At 38.2% G+C, this 22576-nt stretch overlaps 1 protein-coding gene across 2 annotated transcripts in view; it reads right to left on the bottom strand.

Annotated features, from left to right (window-relative positions):
* Positions 1–20574, bottom strand: part of itga11a (integrin, alpha 11a) — a 49410-nt gene extending 28836 nt beyond the window's left edge. The window contains exons 1-10 of one of the 2 annotated variants that reach the window (XM_088992075.1): positions 20439–20574; positions 10173–10287; positions 4563–4675; positions 4103–4194; positions 3115–3229; positions 2884–3011; positions 2645–2793; positions 2414–2558; positions 1793–1958; positions 1174–1244 (exon numbers count right to left, since the gene is read on the bottom strand). In XM_088992075.1, the coding sequence (XP_088848201.1) occupies positions 1174–1244; positions 1793–1958; positions 2414–2558; positions 2645–2793; positions 2884–3011; positions 3115–3229; positions 4103–4194; positions 4563–4675; positions 10173–10287; positions 20439–20511 (1167 nt within the window). In that variant the 5' untranslated portion in view covers positions 20512–20574. Of the gene's footprint in view, positions 1–1173; positions 1245–1792; positions 1959–2413; positions 2559–2644; positions 2794–2883; positions 3012–3114; positions 3230–4102; positions 4195–4562; positions 4676–10172; positions 10288–20438 lie in introns of those variants that run through there. The other variant, XM_088992076.1, reaches the window with a different exon arrangement.
* Positions 20575–22576: the final 2002 nt, after the last annotated feature.

Here is a 22576-nt window from a genome sequence, read left to right as displayed (position 1 = left end):
TCAAAACCTTTACAAATATATTCCGTGCACTGTGTACCCTAACTTGTTTTGATTTGTGTTTAGGATAGAAATACAGCAAGAGAGCCAAAACCATTTCATTTTGCGCTAATCTGTCTGTCTTTGTTTGGGTTAAATAAGGATATTTAATTTGCATTGTCTCCTTTCAATATCCGGCATTCGGCAAGATCTTAATGGATTTCATTTTCATTCTCTTTTGAGTTGTATTATTAAAATAATTAATTACTTTTGATTTTTCCCTCAGGGTGTGCAAAGACTAGAGTATCTCCTTCCATTTTAAGATTAACCATTGGAATAAAATTACATGCAATTCAGAAACATCAATTTTCTACAAACATGGTCCAGTGGAGAGCTGATGTTTATGGAATACAAGCAAACAACATGTTTAAAAGCCAGAATTAAACATGCTAAACAAACAACAGCTGTATAACCTGTAAATGCTAATGCATAAAAGGTCTGGTATATGACATAAGCAGCTTGCAGTCTCAAGAAAAAAACATCTGTGCCTTCAGGACATTCTTCCTCTTTTAAATCCCTACATTCCTTCCAATAAGTTATCCTACTTTCAACCCTCACGTTGACTGCTGTGGAGCATCTATGAAATCTGGCCTTGAGGACAGAATTTCCGATCTCTTCTGTCACCCATTTGCAAATTCTCAGCTATTTTCAGCATTAAGTGGGATAGATGGATTTGTTTCCTGACAAATCCCACTGTGAAGGCAAACCTAAAAGGCAAGCATGACCCCATTGAGTAAGCATAGAGTTTCATGAACCATCGGTACCTGTATGGTGTCCAAGTTGTGTAACATACCCACCCCCCTTTCTGCTGTGTCACTCAGAAAAAAATTGCAAAGCAAAAAGCCAAACTGCAGCAAAACTGACTGCCTCAACTTCACATAATGTGCGTCCTCCAGAGAGAAGCAGTGTTTTATTTCCCATCCCTGGATGGCTCGAGTGGAAAAGAAAATCTGTATTTTCTGCCTGGGGCCCCTAAATCAAGATCACCTACACCCCTGGCACCTCTTGAGGGGGAGTGAAAAGTGATAAATGGTGGGTTATGAGGAGGCGTTATGATGTCATCAAAAGTGAGACAATGTGTTGCTTGATATGATGAGAGACGGTATGAGACAATCTGATAACAAAAGTGCGACTAACCTCAACATTATGAGCAGAGAATCCAGCCTGAGACATCTGGAGACCAAACGCCGTTCCATTTTTACTGGTTCCTGTGTAAACAAATACGTCTTGAAGGTCTTTAGCGCACACAGAATGACTCTTTTAAACCATGGAGAGAGATCCAATTGCAGTTGAATTTTTATTACCTCATTTCAAATGTACAGTATAATGTGTACATTCTGCCTAAATGGCTATTGAGACAAATAATAATGTCTTGCCATCGGAACAAGTCTCTGCCAGCACTAGTCTGATGAGCAATACTGTGACAGAGAGGATATTGCAACTATCGACACATTATGGGCATCCAGCGAAAACACAAAGTCATGTATTGCATTGCCTGATTCAAGTGATGAGACTTTGCTCTACTAGCTTTATTGGTTGAGTTAATGGGACATTGACCGCCACTGAGGAGTTTCACGTGTTCAGAAAGCAAGGGAGGGAGAGTTGAAGGGAGTTTGTCAACGATGTGAAGCAGACGATGCACTGGCATGACAAAAGAGTGTCATTACCTCAAAACAACCAAAGTACTTGCACACATTTATTCGATCTGGAAGAAAATTTTACGAATATCGAATCACATAAGGATTATCAAGCAAACCTTCTAAACTGAAGATGCGCTCGCCAAGCGCATCGACGATGTCCTTTAGGGCCGACTCGTCCGTCACATTAAAAAAGTGTTTATCATCTGGGTCACTGGCAATGTATTTGATCTCATTGAGGAATGCCTCAGGGTTAATTTCTCTCCTGTTGTAGTAGCCAAGGACCTGTCAAGATGAAAGCAATATTTAGAATTTGCATCAATAAAAACATTTCTATTGTGGTAATGCATAATTTGCAATTTAAAGAATCTCGATTTAAAGTGTCAGAGAATGGTGGATTATGATTATTTTGTTATGACTAACTGTACTTAGTTCTTAGAAATTCATTCCAAAATTAAAGGTTGTTATCAGCAACACAAAGCAGGGCCTCAAATCACAGTTTTAGGTGTCCTGGAAAATCTCATTTATACCTTTCATTCAACATTCTCTCAGTAGAGTTTGGGGTTTATTGTATTTTGCTCCATTGTTAACATGAGATTCCCACATCACCTGCTGATGTCATTACTGTTCACATGCCATTGCTGCTTTTAAGCTGCACTTAAAACTCTGTCGCCAGCAGAAAAGTAACCTCATAAAATGAGAGCCCAAACCCGGGTGAATGAAAGGTCTAGCGGACTCACGGCAATGGCGTAACGGGTGATACCATCCTTCTCACTCTCCTCTATGGCTGGCTGGAGGTCAACACTATCATGGGACTCTCCGTCAGTGATCACGATCATCACTTTCTTGGCCCCACGTCGGCCCCCTTGTTTGAAAGCCTCAGATCTGTGGATGCAAACGTGCAACTTATTTGAACCAAATGACATTGTGAAAATGAGCTCAGAATACATATGCGGAACGGTGGCATGTACCGCGCAATGTTGATGCCAAGAGCCGTGTTCGTCTCCTCGCCACCTCGCTGCTCGATGCTGCGTGCTCTCTTTACGACTTCCTCAACAGATTTGAAATCATTGAGTTTGAACTCGTGCACAACTTTCTCGCCGTACTGAACAACTCCAACCTGTTCAAAGAGAGACGGTAACAAACCGCAATTCACAATGAGTATAATTCCAGATAAAGAACACGTAGTGTAAAATAAAAAAAGAAACACCTGGATTTGACCTGGTCCAATATAGAACTTCTGAAGAATGTTGATGAGAAAAGCCTGCACTTCATACCAAGGATAGATGGAGTTGGATCCATCAAGAACGATCACTATGTCCATATAGGTCTCACATCCTTCAAAAACAATTTAAGATGACAATTGAACAAAATGGAAGTTCAGCACAATCATAAATAAATAGCCCTTTTTGGGGCAGGATGTGCTTGTTTTAAAGCTTACTCTGAAAGGCAGGTGCGATCGTCCGAGAGAACTTGAAGCTCGCATTGACTCTGGAGCATATACCAGTGCTGTAGTAAGAGCTGCCACACTCATAAGACCATAGTGGGCCGCAGGCCTGAAACATGAAAGAATCATCGTACACTGTGAAACCCAACATGTTGAAAGTACTCAAATTTTTTATGGCAACTGATTACGTCAACATTTTTGCGTACAGTTTACTCAAAAGTTTTGAGTAACCTGTAACCTGTTTTGAGTAACCTGTACAGGTTACTCAAAACTTTTGAGTAAACTGTACTCAAAAATTTTGACGTAATCAGTTGCCATAAAAAATTTGAGTACTTTCAACTTGGTGGGTTTTACAGTGTACTACTCATATCTGGAATGGTTTTAATCAAGAGCTGAAAAACCAAAACAAAACATTGTTGTTGCAGAAAAGGGAGCAAAGACATTTCCGAGCGCTCGTTGATTGAACATTGCTCTGAATGTGGAATAACTGCCGGTATGTATCTTATAACAATCAACTCTTAGAATAGGTTTGATGGTGATGATGGAACCGCAATTTCAAGCAAAACAGGGAACTTTCTGCACCATCACAAAGTAAGCAAAGTCAATAAACTGTCATCTTGTAGATTTATTCTGACCCAGTTGGCTCAACAAAACCAATCCATACATGTGAAAGTAACGAGAACAAGAACAGGGAATATCAATTTTCAGAATCCATTATACATGCTGTGAGTCCGGAGCAGGGTTGTGGTAAATTTGATGCTAAGCCAACCAAGGCAGGAAATTGAAAACGTTGATCTGCGCTCAAGTGACACTGCGGATTTGCGAGTAAGAAGAACATTGATTATACATGCATCATAAATTAACATCAACAACCTAAAGTAAATTGAAGTTTTCGTCAAGCAAAGACGCTCTTATGAATACAGTTCATAGTTTTCCGATATCCTTAGTCTGGCAATCAATTCGATATGTAAGATGGTCTCACCACAAAACTGTTGTCTTTGGGATTGGTCGTAAGTGTCATTCCCAACCTCATCTTGTCTTTCCGCTCAGATACATTGGTCAGAGATATCCTTCCTTGATCGAAAACAAGAGGTGTTCTCAAATTCTCATTTCTCAAACTAAACATACACAAAGTACATTCATTGTGTTGGACTTAGGTGTCGCCCTGGTCACACGCAAACTAACGAAAATGCACGTTTAAATTAACAGGGCCAAGATGTGAAGTCTGAATTAGTTGGCATGCAATGTAAGGACATTAGTGGGAGAAAGCACATGGAAATGTAAAGAAACTGTAAAACTGTTAAACTGTAAAATGAGGAATGACTGCTTTGCTACCAATATCTGTTTCGCACATGCCACCGTGGTGTTTCATGATTCACATGCAGGAGCACATGCAAGGTATTTGTACAGTGATTTGTCTTACTGATCATGAATCACTTTACCTAGGTTAAGCTTGGTGCAACCATTTCCATTGGTTCGTTTGGTCAGTGAACATTTGTAAACATCACCCGTCTGGTAAGCACCGTTCATTTCATATGGTGCGCCGACTAATAACCTGCAAAAACAAACAAAAATGAATCATTAATTTTCAGTGTGTCCTGTCGCATACTGAATGAGCGCACAAACATCCTGATTGCTAATTACCTTGATAAAACATACATTCTCACGGATATGTTAATGCATAGTAAACGATACAACATACTGAAAACTGCAGCTTAAAAACAACAGAACTTGAGAATGCTAGGTTTTATGCTTTTTATTTTACTCTTCAGGAATAAAAAAAATGGACCAGTTTGAACAATATTTAATGTTGCTAAACTAACAGGAATAAATGACCTTTTCTAAAGTGTTCATGTTTTTATTATTTTTTTCAGGTTCAGTCTGAATGTCAATGTTTCCATTTTGACATGAAAACACCAACAAAGTGATCAACAGTTCTGAATTATGTCCATGTCTTATAATAAGTTGTTCTTGAAGAGAAGTGTCTTCCAAGCTTGCAGTGTCAGAGTGTCATGGGTTGCTTCAAGACAGGCCAAATTTAGGTTTGTCTTAAGAAAGAAATAAGGCAATTTAATCATGTTAGTCGTGTTTTTGCATGTATTGGTTATTCCGAAACGGCAAGCCACGGTGACCACATTTAGTTACGTGAAGATCAAAAGTATTCATAATGGTACTGATGCAACACAACCTCACCAGACAGTCATTAACCATTATGACCTGAGAGCTACATTAAATAGCTACCATGATGAATGTTACCTTCATCATGGTAGAATGTTTGTCTTGTACAGTACTGGAGATAGTAGGAATAATATGATCAAGCGATTATATTGTGGCTAGTTGGTTCTGTATTTATGGGCATCCAATTGTATTACAGTAGCTATTTTACAACAATTGCTTGAATGCATTTATTTGAGGGACTTGCGGTAGAAAAGTTGCTACATCACAAAAGTGCAGTAATATAATGAGCTGGATATTTAATGCACAGACTTGGCCCCCAGGTCTTGACTTTGACACCTGTGTCTTAGATCGTTTCCCCTTTGGTTTATGGTCTGGGGCCAGCAGTGTGGAGGTGTAGTCAGAGAATCCAAGGCGGGGGAAGACAGGCATATTTATGCACCGCATGTATTCTTCTACACACATTCCAGCATGTTGTCCACCCGTGTTGGCATGGTGACGTGCTGGTGAAAATTTGGTTGAATGTAAGTCAATTTGACATTTTCAACATCACCTGTGACCTCATACAATTCCTTCGGGTGCTTGGATTATAGAGAGCTAATGGAGCTCCAGAAGTGCCTCTCTGGCATTTTCATTAGAATCAGCTCTGAGAACTATTTAAATTGTGGTGACATCCAATTAACAACCATAAACTCGTGGAAAACACACACACTCACACACACACACACACACACACACACACACACACACACACACACACACACACACACACACACACACACGCACACACGCTCACACACACACACACACACACACACACACACACACACACGTACACACGCACACACACACGCACACACACACACATGCACACGCACACACACACACATTCACGTATACACACACACGCGCACACGCACACACACTAAAAACCTCAGGATTTTGTCAGTCAAACCTTGAGGTTTGAGGTTGATTTTATTGGCAGCTGACATCTCTGCATACAATCCTCTCTTTCATTTCAATATACACAAAAGCAAAAGCACTGACCAGCCCAAGCTCTCAGGGTGAAAGATGATTAATAACACAAGAAACTGAAACGTATGAAACAAAAAACGGATGAAAAAAGTACAAAAAAAAGTATGACACAAAAAAAGTATGTTTTTTACATGAATACCATTTGGCCCAAAGTGCAATACAATACGACTTTTAATGTAAAATACATTCATAGTTTTGCAACATGTGAAGGTCGTTTTCTGTTGTTACTACTATGATTGAACATGTTGCAGTGAGTGACCACAGTAATAGCTGATGGGTGTATTCTGTCCATATTTAGTCCTTCAATTGTAACTTTCCAATGTCCGCAGTGAAATTTTGTCCTTGAAAACACACCATCTGATGAAATAGACATAAGGGTATCTCTCCCCCAAACATGACATTTTCAGTATTTGCAAATCACTCAATGTGAACTTTATTTTTATTGTTGATTGAAAATCAGCTTTTTTTCTTCATGGTGAATTAGTTCATTAATGAGTGGTAGAAGTTGATTTCATGTTTCCTTGAATCTCATTTTTCTCATTAAGTTATTTACGGCAATTACTTTGTTCCCAAAGCCCGGATAAATACAGAGGGTTGTGTCAGGAAGGGCATCCGACGTAAAAGCTTGGCTAAAACAAACATGCGAATCAAACCTCTGAAGATGGAGGACACTGATTTGCTATGGCGACCCCAAGAAGGGAAAAGCCGAAAGTAAAAGAAGACTTTACTCTCAAATTTGGCGAAACAGTTTTCAGAAGTACTTTTTTTTCTTGTAACATTAGCCAATAGACCAGGGATGTCCTTTTTTTTTTGCAAAAGGGGGGCAGCTTTTGTGTGTTAAAAATGTAGGGGGGTCATCTTTGACAGACATGCTTTACATATAACAGCAATTCATTCAAATAAATTTTAACGAGCAATTCAGTTTCACATTGATTTTTTTTGTTACATTTCAGTATGTGTTTTGGTTTATTTGAAACATGAATATCAAAATTGAATTTATATCACCATTTTATAAATATGGGGGACTCATTCAGTCAATAACTCATATACTAATTTGCTGTTCCTAATTGAGCTTCTAATGGCGGCAAAAACCATTGTATTTGTTTTTTTTACTCACCTCCATTTTTAATTTCTTCACAGAAACTGCATTTATCTCAACACCATTCATCCATTAGTAACTAAAACGATGATTTGATTGTTATTTGCAATTTCTTTCTCAATTTCATTTTAATGAGATAGCAGTCTTAATTCCTGAAAATATAATGAACAGACGGGTGGGGGTGTATCTGGACATCGATCAAGATTCTGAAAACTGCATATAATATTGTCCTTATGTTTAAACCAAGTAGTGTACTGTGATTTGTCTTTTTTCTCGATATGCAAAAATCAGCAATTTCATACAAATTCTTCTACAAAAACTTCTTCATGCTGAACCTATTCATTATTGTGCCTTCCTTGCTTTTGGTGTTATGGCCCAATAATATTAGATATACAGAGTTCATTCGTTTAAAACTTGTTCATCAGTACCATATGTATTGTTATATTATACTGTCTGCCAATACTCACAAAAAAACGAGAGCATATGGCTGCCTTTAGACAGAATCCTTATAGGTTACAAATAAAACAAATCAGAAAAATACTACACTGTCAAAAAGATCACACCAGCTTTCCAAGTCAGTGATTCATCATTTGGCAAAGGGACCTTAAAGCAGAAATATAAATATTCCTTCTCACTGCGCTTGGCAAAATTTATTTAAATCACCGGCCTGAGGTTCGTCATTCAGTTATTTAAATTTGTTGGGAAAAAAAGAAACAAGGAGAGCAACGCCATTTCAAATGCTAACGTTTTGACTTTATCAATGATGAAAAAAAAATTACGACAAAAAAGTAGTTGTCAGGGAGCACTTTTTTAACTAAGCAGAGGGAGGAAAAAAAACCAAACAAAACAAAGAAATGACTCAATACTGAGAAAAAAAGGGCTGGAATTATGTAAATGTCCATTGCCCAAATGACCATTGGCATACTATTGCATCTGATCATTAGTCAGCAGTTAATCTGTTGTGATCCCCTTGGACACCCATTGCATCAAGTGATTTGGCATGAATCCTGGCTGCAACAGAAGAGATGTCATTTCAAAAAAAATATCTGCTCTTTTGTTTCACATGAAATCTGTACATTTCTACATTTCGTAAAGAAGGCGAATTGTGCAATTTTGCAAAAGATGACGGATCTTCACAGTCAGCTCTGCCTAAAATCTGGCCCAAGTACAAAACAAGTCAGGAAGGGCTGTGCAAAGTAAGCACAGCACAATGATAGACCAAAGATGACATCAAAGTGAGACGACACAAACCTGAAAGCAATATGTCTTGAAAACAAAACTCGCACACCCAAAAAAATCAGTATAACTACGTATATGAAAGCAATATTCAGTGATGAAAGATAAATCTGCATTGGGCATGGCGATTGGGAATATCAGACAATTTTTATCAATTTAAAGCAGGTTTGGAGATGATGAGACCCATCCATCCATCCATCCATCCATCCACCCATCCATCCATCCATCCATCCATCCATCCATCCATGCATCCATCCACCCTTCCATTCTGGACTGCTTATTCAGGGTCGGGTCGCGGGGACAACACCTATAGTGGGAAAGCTCAGACTTCCCTCTGCTGAATCATTTCCAGCTCTTCCCCGGGAGCAAAAAATGGGTTCTGTCCTGGGTTGTCCTCCCAGCAGGACATGGCCGTAACACCTCAATAGGAAGGCGTCGAAGAACCATCCAAATCAAATACTCGAGCCACCTCATTCCGGCTTCTCTCTTCATAAAATACACATAAGTTGGTGGCCTGCAAATAGTCTGGATCTCTCTCCAAGTGAAAATATTTGGTGGAAGCTCAAGAATATGATTGATGACAAGGCTCCAAAGCTGATCTGACAACAGCAATCGGAAGAAGTTGGAGCCAGAGTGATGAAGAGTATGTTTTATCATTCAGTCTCTCTCTATGATACTGGGACCAGGTGATGTTTCTCTTGTTGCTTTTTTCAGGATTCATTTTTTCCCCTCTGAAATGAGCGATATTTTTCCCCCCTCTGCTTGGTCTAATCAAACAACTGTCACTGAGAACTAGCCCCGTCCCCTTTCAATTACAGTAAAGTCTCCTTATATCGATATTCTCGGGAGTCGGAAAAAATATCGATATAACCGGACTATCGATATATACGATCCTGCGGCATGTAAATTTTCTCCTTGCGTTCATAGAAATAGTATCGTAATAAGCAGTACTATCGATATAACCACTATCGATATAACCGATATCGATATAACGAGACTTTACTGTATTTCAATCTCCAAGCAAGAAAGGTGCCATTTTAAATTATTTTCGTTTCATGTCACGTCAGTAATTTTTTTTTTTCACCAAAATTGAACTGCATTAGCATCCTCTGAGACCATTGGAGGTTGTATTTGAAAAGCCAGTGTCTCACTGGGGACACACAGAGTGAAAATATAGAGCCATTAAAATCCAATAACGGTAGTTTCACAGCTCATCAATAGCAGACTGCCTTTTGGACATACAGTAGTTTCAGGTGGCAGCAAACTAATTTTGGCCATCCCTCTGTGCCAATTGGCCAACGGATGCCTGTGTGATTCAGGTGTATGGGTATGATTCATGATGAAGATGAAACATATATCTCAAATGCATTGGAAAAAGGGCAGAAATGAGTTGAGCGAATCGATAAACAAAATCAAAACATTAGCTATAAAGAAAAGTCAACTTTATAAGTGAATGATCTGATCAGGATCTTAGTAGGCCAATGTTTCGAAAGAATGAGTAGCTTACCATTTTTCTCCCCCAGATGCCACATGTTGCTGAACGGTGTATCCAAACTGTGCTTGCTTTGGGCCTTTGATGATCTTGTGTTTTGTTGTGTCGATATTAAAGCAGTAGTGGCATCCTAGAATGAGTCCAAATGAAAATGGCTTACTTTCAGGAACCAAGCAGAGCAAATGAAAGAATCAAAGCATCAAAGTTAGTGCACCACAATAAAGTCTGTTCATTCTTTAAACACCTTTGACGACGCAAGGTTCAACAAAAGCATGATTACCATGTCATTGATCATTTCCATATTGATGGTTGATGGTATACACAGTGGTTTGAGTGCACATTGTAATTTTTTGGGGATGATCAACTCAAATTTTCTGTCTGTCTAACAATTGCAGTACAACTTCTGAAATGACTTGCTGCATTGTTATTATTTCAGGAAGGTTATCTTTTAAGGAATGTGGCCTCACACCCACAAAATCTTTACGCAAGTTGGCAACATATCACAGAGTAGACCTCACTTGAGTGTAGTTCAGTGAACAAATGATTAACTTGGGGTCTTTTTTCATTTCTTTGAACTACGCCGTGACCGATGGCAAGTAATTTTAACAATTAATAGCATAAACTGAATATATGGACCAGATAGATGTCGCTAATTGAGTTTCGAGTCTAGTCTAGTAAGAGAACCTTTCTGAAAGCCGCAACCCTATGTTTTGTCTCTTCAGATACCTTCAGTGTCATTTTGCATGTCAGCACTTTTAGCGTTCATGTGTATGGGGGTTCATCATTTCAGATATGTAAAGGACAACAGTGCACTATGGACATCTGCAATGGAATTGTGAGAAAGTCCAGTATAAACAAATCTACCAATCAATTCCAATTCAAGAAATCACCTCATACTTTTTCAGGTATCTTTTTTTTCTAACCAAGATTTTTGTCAACATCTCAACTGGAGATATCTAAATCTGTCATTTGTAGCTGAATTGTAGAAACCCTTTCTCAATACTCAATACTTTTTATTGTGTACATGTTTTGTGAGCTTTAATAAATTCAATAAGCGAGATATATCTACCAATAAAAATATCCTGTGACTGTAAAGTGTCCTTGAGAGTTTTGAAAGGCGCTTATAAATGAAATGTATTATTATTATTATTATTATTATTATTATTATTATTATTATTATTATTATTATTATTATTAAAAATGTGAGAGAAGAGGACGCACAAAACCAGGATAGATGGAGGACATTGATTCGCTGTGGCGACCCCTGAGGGGAAAAGCCGAAAGGAAAAGAAGATTATTATTATTATTAATGTACTTTTATAATGCTGTCCGCAGGAGTTACAAGTGTTAAAATTGCACTTTTCTTAAAAACTAAAGTTTGAAGTTGGCAAAATTTGGTTGTACGATGGATTCATAATTTAATTTACAGTAAAGTCTCGTTATATCGATATTCAAGGGAGTCTGAAAAAATATCGATATAACCGGGACTATCGATATATCCGACCCTGTTTGCATGTAATTTTCTCCGTGCGTGCATAGAAATAGTATCGATATAACCGGGACTATCGATATATCCGATATCGATATAACGAGACTTTACTGTATGTTGTTTCCAGTCAGAACATTTATTGTAGAAGGTCATAGAACGGGTTGTGTTCAACCAAATTTTCTCTCTCTATGTCTGAGCATTGCAACATCAATGCATGTAGAAGTAAACACCGTGAAGTGTGATTTGGATGCATTTCTTACATTCTTACACCAGCTAAGATGGACAGAAGCTGAAATAATAAGGACATGTCAGTTTTGCCTAAATGCCCAATACTTGAATAAATGCAGACCCATGCTAAGTGTGGGAAGTAAAAAACGTCCACAATTTAGCAATAAGGACTAATCATTTCCTCGGTACGTAGTCATACATTTTTTTTTCCATGAAGTCCAACAATGCTCTTTACAATGCCATAGTAATGATTGTGGTGTGTTCGGTTTCCGTCAGCAATGTGTGGAAACACAACCCCAAAGAAATCGTCAAAACCTCAGAGGCACTTTGGTTTTTCTGGTGTGATTGCAGATCCGGGGAAATGTGTTTTCGACATTGTGAACTGTCACTCACATCGACTGACAGCTTTGCGGGTGGTAGAACTAAAGCAGTGGGCCTGCTTTTCATCAAAAGTCTAAACATAAGATAAAACACGCTTTAAATATTTGCCACAATGACATTTACATTTGCATCCGAGCTCTGGTGTACTTCATGAAGAATAGAGACTTTATGTTGGTCTGTGAAGAGGTGTAACACAGAACCAACAACCATTGTATACTGCTCTTAGTCGCAACTCATATGTCATTGATTTAATCTGCTAATGGTATTTTCACTGCTTACCAGAAACATTCTGTCTACAGTGCTTATACAAGGTCAAGGGCAAAAATGTCAAGGACCCTCATGACTTTTAAAAGACTAAACACTGAGAATCTTTTCAGAACATTGAGTAAAATCATGTTCTGTGTTCATAAAAGGGGAATCTTGTGAAGCTGACTATAATTGTTGATGAAGGTGTAAAGGTGAGTGTGACGGAGTCTTAACACTGTCCTTGTTCAGTGGCATACAAAAGTTTCTCATCTGGCCTCACCACCAGCAACTCTCCTTAGTCCACCCGCTGTGAGGCTTACTCAATCACTCACTTACATGCCAAACATTCTCTCAGATCTGTCGCCCCATATGACAGTATTCAGGGTCAAGTCAAGTCAAGTGTTCCTTTTTCCCTGCTAGGAGGTCTTCAAGTTGAATGCAAACAACAAGAGGAAGGAATGAAAGTGTGAATGTGAAATTTGGCGACTGAGCGGGAGGAACAGTTGCGACAAGGATATTTTGTTTTAGTGTAGCCAATTATTAACAAGAAAAAAAACAGATGTCGGCCAATAGTTTTTCATGTATATCTGCATTTTATGGCGATTTACTCTGAATTCATAATGCTAAAGTCATGGTCTTTTGTGAGTATACTTATTGATGCCTTTTCTAGTATAAAACATTTTGCAATTTGCATTGGGTAAAAAGCGACTTAGTCATAACAGCGACAATGCAAGTCAACTTTGTGAGTACACTGGCCCCATCTTTCCAGTGATAGAGATGCAGGTGTTGCCAACAACCCGTTGTGTATAGTGACATATATTTATAATAGTGACATAAGGTTCTTCGGAATAGGCACTGTAAAATGCATATAGCATAAACTGTTTTTACAAATGGAGGAAAGTTTACAAGAGAATTCAAAGACCTGTATAAAGTATAGGTGCAATGTAAAATAAGCAAGAAGCAATGGTGAAACGGAGAAGTGATCTATGAAACTCAAATGAGTGAACATTTTGTTCAATGTGATATTTAAGGCAGAGCAGTGACGCAATTGTGAAATAAATATCTATAAATATACAGCATTTGCTTTTGTGCTTGTTACTGTGTGTCATTTAGACCCTTGTTTGTACTGTAATTTGAATTGCACTGAGGTTTGAGATTTGGGTCTATGATGTGACAAGAAAAACGGTTCTGAATATATATGTTGATGCATGTTGTTGCAAATAATATCCATCCATACATACATTTTGCATACATCCTCATTATGGTCACGGGGGTTGCTGGAGTAGCAGTCTTCGGTTCTGTTCTGTACTTTCCGGTGTATAAGGTGCACCCAAAGCCTTCATTTTCTTCAAAAGATGACCCTGCGGCTTATACACAGGTGAGCCTTATATATGTGAAGTAATATTGAGCCACAACAGGTCTCGCAACTACTGTGAGCAGCCACCGACTCCATTTTACCCTGTAGAAGTAGTGCAGAACGCCAGCCTCTCCTGTTGCGCCTTATAATGTGGTGTGCTTTATACAGTATTTGGAAAACTTTTATATATGTATATATTATAGTGTAAATACTTTAATTCATTGAAGGTGCGCCTTACATATGGAAAATGTTTGAAAATACACTATTCTTTGGGTGTGCGCCTTATACTCCGGTGCACCTTGTACACCGTAAAATACGGCAAATAAACGAAGGGAGGAGGAGACATAAAACTGCTCAGGACAGTTGGCCCCTTGTAGATATGAGTTTCTGCGATTTGTGTGCCTTTCTGTTGAATCTGTTGTCATCATAACTTTGGTATTTCAGTTCGTTTTTCGTAATGCCATTTATATTAATATGTTTAATATCCATCTTTGGGGCAATCACGACTTCAGCCTTCCTATGTGGAGTTTACATGCTCCCCTGTCCCTGTGTGGGTTTTCTCTGGGTCTCTGGATTCGAAAAACATGCATGGTAGATTGATAGAACATGACAAATTATTCTTCTATATGAGCGTCTTGCCCTTGTGAGGATTAAGCGGATCAGAAAATGGATGGATGGATATCCATGTTTGTGACCAGTTATCATGACTTTTTTCCAGGTGCAGCAGTTATAAAGGCGATACAGTGAGACCTCAAATTACAAACACCTCAACTTACAAACTTTTTGTCTTACAAACGTCAAATTTATGAAAATTAAACCTTATAATAAGCACTATTTTCATAATACACACCCACCACGGCTGGCGGAGTGATCTTCGGCGGAAGCACACGACCGAACAGCACCAGAGGTTAAGTTGCCAACAGTCCTTATGGAAGGTGACTCTCCTTCCATAAGCCATCAACGACCATCAAAAGGGTAAATAAAACTTTATTTTACAGCACAGTTTATTTCTTTAATTACAGTCGTCATGTAATGCGCCTCTCTTTCCAAACAGCAATTCCCTTTGACCTTCGACCTCCAACGCCAAGTGACTTTATGATACAATGCAGTGTATTTCTTTCATTACAATACAATAGCACATTTATTATACATAGAATAAGGTATGTTGTGTGTAGTCTTAAGGCTTATTTAGTTAAAAAGTATATTTTATGGAAACCCGGGAACGGATTATTCCCATTTTAATGGTTTCCTATGGGAATTATTTTTTTGAGATACACACTTTTCGCCTTACACACTCTGTCTGGGAACCAATTAAGTTCGTAAATTGAGGTCTCACTGTATATCACAGGTGTCTATGTCAAGGCACAGGGACCTAATCTGGCCCGCTACATCATGATGCTTGTTCAATTATTTTTTTTAATTGTCCCATGTAAATCACAATAACATTATTTTTCACTTCAAATTTGAAAACTAGTTATTCATGAATTTGTCATGAGCTCTATATGTAAAATCTGGAGGGGGTGAAACATCCCCAAATACATAATGGCCCCAAAGATGAAAAAACCTAATTACAATAAATGAGTTTGACACTCTTACTCTATATAAATAAAGCTTTATTCCCTTTAGCATAGCTTCATCTAGTAGTTGCATAGCACCGGCGCATTCAGTATTCGCCTTACAAAGCAGTGTGCCCGATATATGAACACTGTTTTAAAATAGACAATTTATTAAAAGGTGTGTCTTCTAATCTGAATCGCCTGATAGTGTGGAAAATACAGTACTTAAGTAGCTGTTGACCAAAAATGCTCCAGCATTTTTGGTCATAGAAAAACACCACGTGTTGGACCATGTGATGAGTCTTGTTTTCTATCCAAGTTGATTTCGACATGGTATGTCGAAGAAATCGTTCGTCATTGTTGTAAGATGAAACCAGTGTTGTTTTCATCAACGATGATGAGGCCAAAACTATGTTATTAATGCCCCTTTATTCATGAGAATGAGGAGCTAAACATGGCTTTTTGCTGACTAAACTATGACGTCTGTGACTTTCTTTGACGAGCCGAGACTGGATGAAATTGTTAACATGTGATGTCTCAGTCGTTTAAAATGCATGACATCTCTCTTCCTATTGTGCATTCATTCTGTCTGTCAAAATAGCAATGCTGCTGCAATTCATCCTTGTTTGGTTACGCCTAACACCTGGTCTGCATGCACACAATAATTGAGTTTATCCAGCTAACTGACGATAAACATTTTTGGGAAATGGCACAGTGTACAGTGTAATACCATTTAACATGAGTCGGTGAAAGGACTCCTTGTATCTGCTGTTTCTCATCGGGAAAGCTGTGCAGCTGTCCAACAGTTTTTAAGCACCGCTACATCTGAATAGATGTTTGACACAACGTGCATTCCTTAGATAGAGAAGATTTAGGCATGTTAGCATTATAAACAAACAGAAAACCAAACATCTATTTGCCTGTTACCCTTGGGAATGTTTAGCAACCTCATTCTCTTCTTATGGCACAATTCGCAGCCACGGAGTCAATAGACCACTGATGTGTGTCACTCAAGTCAGTCGTGGCTATCAAAAACAGCAAAAATGAAGTCAGTTTATTTTGCTTGGTTAAAAAAAAAACTCATCTAAAAAAATAAAAACTCATGATTATCACACCGCCATCACTGTGATCTCCTTGTGTAAATATTGACACATTCTTCACACACTCATTTCCTGTCGGATAATGAATGCTTCCCATGTCAAACTGACATTTGATCTCACTCTGAAAGGTTAATTGATGTTTATTGAGGAACAATAAATGTTTATAAAAATCAAGGGAAACCAGCACCGTCAGTTTTGTGTTGATTAAATCAATTTTAAGAGAGAGTTGTTTTTTTTTCGTTTGGTGTAGAGTCCTTCAGGCAAAGAGAGGAATTTCCAGAGGAACAATAACGCGCCACCATGAAATGAGTGAAAGCTTAGACATGGACAGGAAAAAGTAAGTGCATGTGAAAATATGAGAATGGGTGAGGTTTCCAGTTTCCATTTCACGCTGCTAAAGGGGCAGCACAATTTAATATTCCAAGAAATGTCAGCATGTGTTAAATGCAAGGTCTTGTTGGATTTCCTGTGTAGCTGCTTCCCTGCCCAAACAAATAAACTTAAAGCCGGTGGCTGTCGGAGTGACCGACATTAGTTCAACGTTGCATTTGGCCCAAAATCAAGCTGTAGGAGCTCTACCGCAGACGCAGTGAGGCAAAGCAGCCACTGGACTTCATCATGCTAGCCATTAACATCAGGCATGCATGATTGTGTCGCAAGTAATTATCATTAAACATTATGCAGATGGTTCACAGCTTTTTTTGTGTTCACTGTTTGTTTACTTCCTGTCCTGGGATGTCGATGTGGGTGTGTATTCTCCAGACATAAAGATAAAATACAATCAAATCATTCTCTATGGTAGCTGAATTTACAAGATCTATGGGGTGTGCTGTTTTTCTATTGATCCATTGGGTCTTCTATTTCAATGGTTTTCATGAAAAAAAAAACAGCGTACAATACTTTGTATGAAGCATTTTGGCAACTTAGATTCCTCTTGATCTCCGCCAACGTAAATACTGAGTATCCAAAACCAGATGTTCCTGACACACAACAGCCAACTGCACTCTTCTTAACAGGCTATTAACCTTGTGAACTACAATAAGACACTCCAGCCATTTCAGCCGAGGTTTCATAATAACACATCATCAAACCCAAATGAACAAATAGGTTGAATACAATTTGTCATTTACACTATCACAAAAAAAGGATTATGAACACATATAAACAGCTGGAAACTGCCATTTTGACTGGTAAACTGTTTGAACGTGTCTGAAATCCAAGTTCATTCGAACATAGATCACACATTGGCTACTCTTGAGCTGTGTGTGGCTTTTTACGTATCAGTGGCTGCCTAGAGCTTTTTCAAAATTGGTTGAAAATGGAAAAAGATGGGAGGCATTTTTCTTTTTTTGCTTTAATTTGTTAAAGAAAAAAAACATCACACAAACATTAATATTTTACAATGCTTTAAAATGTGTCGAATAAATATAAATGTCAACATTTCGTCAATGAACATTAACATCATAGCGTGTGACACACGTTGCTATTAGCTGGGTGGGATGTCATCCAAGGGGCTGTTGTGAAAAAATAAATCCACCAATAAATATTTTTTTTAAATAGCCTCCTCTCACATACTGAGGGTATTTGCTATGAAAAGGAATCTATGCGGTCAACACAAGCATTTTTAAACGGTACATGTGAACTAACATAGTTAGCATCCCGTTAGGGCAGTTACTCATGACGGCATGCATGTGCAAGTGTGTACGTATGGGCAACGTGTGCCCCCATAATGCCATCAGGTATTGACTTTCGCATGCACATAGGCCACGGCATGATGGGGAAAAAAATGCAGAACTGAAACTATACACTGCAGAGATACCTCCTTACCCCCTTTTTTCCCCACTCTGGATTTTCCATGCGTTGCAGCTGTGACGTTTCAGTAAATAAGTTCCACCTGTCATTGAACCTCACCATTATTTCATAAACATTGTGAATATATTATGTTGACCAATTAATTGGCCAAACGATTAAATCATCCGATTATATCCCTTTTAACATCGATCAAAATAATTGACCAATGGGCAATGTCATTTTTTTTTTCTTACTATATCTACAATAAACAGTTGCACCGAGGTGACACTGCTCTCATTATTTACTCTACATTCTATGAATCTACACAATATGCTTGTATCCCTAAAAGCTCAGTATATCACAATGTTTGTTGATAAAGGTCATTCAAGCGACCAGTCAGGCAAACCCAAGCAAACCCACACTTTTACAATGTTGAATTAAATGGTGCGAATTGTGCAAAGAATTGGCCAAGATGCCACTCTGATTACATATTTCCGTGTGTGCTTGAGGAAAAACCAAAGCAGATTCTGTGTACACAAAAAAATCATATTGAAAATCTAAATCTGGATCTTTGATAACGACTACTTTGGCATGGCTATACAACAGTGGAAAAACAAAATATTGTAAGACATTGCAAATTATATGAGATGATGATCATTAATTCGGTACTGCAATAAGACACTTTTTTTCATGGCCTGTACATAATGATTTATATTTTTAAATTTAAGTATTCTGATCTAAACAAAATGCAGAAAAATCCCAAGACCTGGTGAAAGAAGGATGTATTATCTCCCAAAGAAACGTGTGGTGAAATACAGTTCAGCCCACCACTCGCAATTAAGCAAGTCTTGAATGGTCATCAATGATGACTAAAAGCTGTGCTTGACAGATAGACAAAATCTGAAACGAACATGAAAACACTCTGGCTGAGAGGGTGGAAGATGCAAACAGAGTTTGAAGTACTGGACTTATTTGCTCACCAGCCTAGGAACTAACAGAAAGAAAGGTATGGCAGCTCTAAAAAGAGAGTGAGGGGGTGGTCTGACGTCACATTAAAAGGGCAGATGACTTTCGGGAGGGAAACTGTCGTCTGAGCCTAAGAACTTGTCTCCTCCCTTGGATACCTGCATGTTCTCATTTGATGTTATCTAATGGGATCATCCCACAGCCCCAATATACACAAACTGTGGTCAAAAACATAGCATCGTTCTTGCTTGATGAAATATGTCTGACAAAGCCTCCCACCACATCCAGCATTCTCTCCCTATTCACATACTGCTGGCACAATTCCATTTCCGACTTCCACCAAATTCCAAAATCAAGCTAAATATTTGCAAAAGACATTCCTTTTATTCTTAAAACTTTTCAAAGTGTAAGTATTATTTACTGCTGTTGGCTGCCAAAATTCTTCACCTTTAACAAAATTCAGTTGCCCTCAATCTGGATCAACATTCGAAGGATTTTTTGCTTTAAGGAAATTGGATAATACTTGAATGGGAGTCAGCAAGGATACAGCAAGAATGAATAGCTAGCGCTGTGTAGATGTAAACACGATGACTGTGGTACAAATTCAGACATTATTTGCATTCTTAAAAAAAGAATATGCTTTGTAATCAAGTATTTCATATCTGTCTCTCTTACAATTTTAATGCCAGAATGATTTCACCGGTAATTGACCGCAGTTCTGGATGAGAACCAGAACCTACACAGTCACTGGAAACTTGACTGTGAGAAGTAGAGCATCAACATTCTTTTTAAGCGGAGACGTCTGTTTCCAATGAGACACAGGGTAACCCTGTTGACGTGATATAGTCCATATAGTCTCAGCAATCTCCTACCTCCTGTACCCAGGCGACAAGGTCACGTTGTCAGGAAAGGGTGCTATTCATATTAACAGCTATTAATTCACAGAAGGCAGTCAATGGCATTCTTAAAATACACTTGGGACAATATTTCACAGCTCCTTATTCGGTAGTTTACTTCAGAAACAACATTGTGTAAATGTTACAATGTAGTTTGAATGGATCACGCTCAAAATGTAATCTATAGCAATAATAGCACCACAATACTTAATCTATAAAATTGGGGAGAAGCTTTGACATACACATGTACACATAACACACTTTGACTCACCTAACAGCTGACTGCAGGTCCAGAACAGAAGCAAGTAGGAGTACTCCATATGTTGGCGGGTGCACGCATGCATGACGGCTGTGATTGTGAATGGGATGGACTGAGGCAAAGAAATTCAGTGGAAAGCCCTGTTAAAGACCCCACTCTGATTGACTGTAAGTCTTAGTTAAAGCACTCCCTATGTCTCAGAGAAGTAGGAGGGGGCTGCAGAAAGAGGAGGTCCACATCTGCAGACAACAGGCAGGAATAGTCATTAAACATTTTACTACAATGAAGGCATGGAAAAAGATGTATTTTGACAATGTCTATGCTAAATATATATATTTTTTTTCATGTATGAAGAGTGTTTTTTTTGTTTGGATAAAAGTCAGCAATTCCTAACCACTGTGAGCATGAAGCATCATCAAATACCAAGCAAAGGGCCTACTTGAGTTATAAATTCAATGCATCACACACTTGAGCTGTAAAATACTGTATGTGGTGACCGATGGTAAGTCATTTTAACATTTAACAGCAAGATTGGACAGGTGGTGTCGTCATTCAGTTTCAAGTCAAGCCCAGTAAAAGATCGTATCGGAACTATGCTCTGTGTTCAACTATGTTCAAGTCACCTGGAATGTCATTTTGCACATATGATATCACATTTTGACATTTATATGTATGGGCTTTGTCATCCGACATGTAAAGTACACCTGTCCATTATGGATATGTGCAATACAATCAATTTAATACATTACCAGTTAACCCGAAAACCAACTTTTCTTGTGAGGCTCTGCTTAGACAGAACTCATCAAATAAACTGATGATGCTGAAGCTGTGATTTAAAGCTGACACAGCTGCATAATTTGTACCACGACTATGCTTCAATAAAGTGATCTAATTTGTGAAAAAATGTGTTGCAGATAGTATTATTATTTCTGAGACAGCAAACAAAATTACAAATATCAAATTCTATTTCATTTTTACAAGTCAAAGTAAAACTCACTTACAGATATCTATACTGTATTCTGTTTTGGCGAGTATCAATATACGTGAGTGACAGCTTGAATAAAATGCATCCTCTTTAAAATATAAGTAATTTATAAGCAGACAGAATTTTTAGAAAGCTGTTGTTAATTCTGTATATTTCAACATAGCCTTTGATTCCCAAATCCGCTTGCCATAGTGATCAGACAGTTAATACTGCAGACTCTACAGTATATTTATGGCCATCTCAGATCTGATGCATATCGTGGTTGAGCTCTGAGAAAGCTATATTCGCAGATCCTTCCCCCGCTGCGCAATATCAATGGTTTAATTTTTAAACTATAATAAATATGATTATTACAATTACTTGTTCATTGATTTAATTTTTACAATAAATCAGAGGTTTAGCGCACCATGTTGTCATATTTCTGAATTACATACAATGACATGCACCACACATGTCCACAGAGGACATCATCTGTCTGTCTGCCCCTGGATTACATTCAATAAAATCGCTTTATACGATATTTAGTTCCAGCAGGCTTCAAGTTCAAATGTGTGACTGTCAGACACCATATTATGATGTCAGTTTTTTTACACTGTTCTGCCCTTGTGCTGAATTCAATAAATGATGAACAAACAACATGAAAATGCAGGACGGAAACAGTTTTACTGAGGACCGCCTTACAACAAATATGAGCTGAAAGTATAATTTTAAGTCGCTGAACACAGTGCTACAGCTAAAAAAGCCCTTTCACTGCTGGTTAAACAAGTGATTCTGCCTGTAACTACGAATATTCGCTGTCAGCATTGGTAAAAGGCTACAGTGTAAAAAGTAGCAAATGCCCTTTTTTCACCAGCACAACTATACCCGATGATGTAAAAGTACAATAACTAGAGAGGGTTAAACATCACTGATTGTATGTAACGATAAATTTGTATTACAGTGGATAACTTTTCGGGTAGTAGAATTTAACTCGCTATTTTAACATAAATACCCTATGGAAATATTGCCTTATGATAAAATGGCCCTAAGTCAAAAAACAGGCTATGGAACATTGCTCTTGAAAACAGAGCGCAAAGCATTCATACAGATCCAGGTGGCTGAACTTTCCAAGGGTTTGAGTGAATACGTGAAAATATTAGTACATCAGCATTGCCTCTCTAGTCGC

This window comes from Hippocampus bargibanti, linkage group LG03, assembly GCF_051943395.1.
Source record: "Hippocampus bargibanti isolate YZ-2025 linkage group LG03, ASM5194339v1, whole genome shotgun sequence".
NCBI lineage: Eukaryota > Metazoa > Chordata > Actinopteri > Syngnathiformes > Syngnathidae > Hippocampus > Hippocampus bargibanti.
The sequence above is the reverse complement of the archived record's forward strand: the minus strand, read 5'-3'. Positions and strand labels throughout refer to the sequence as shown.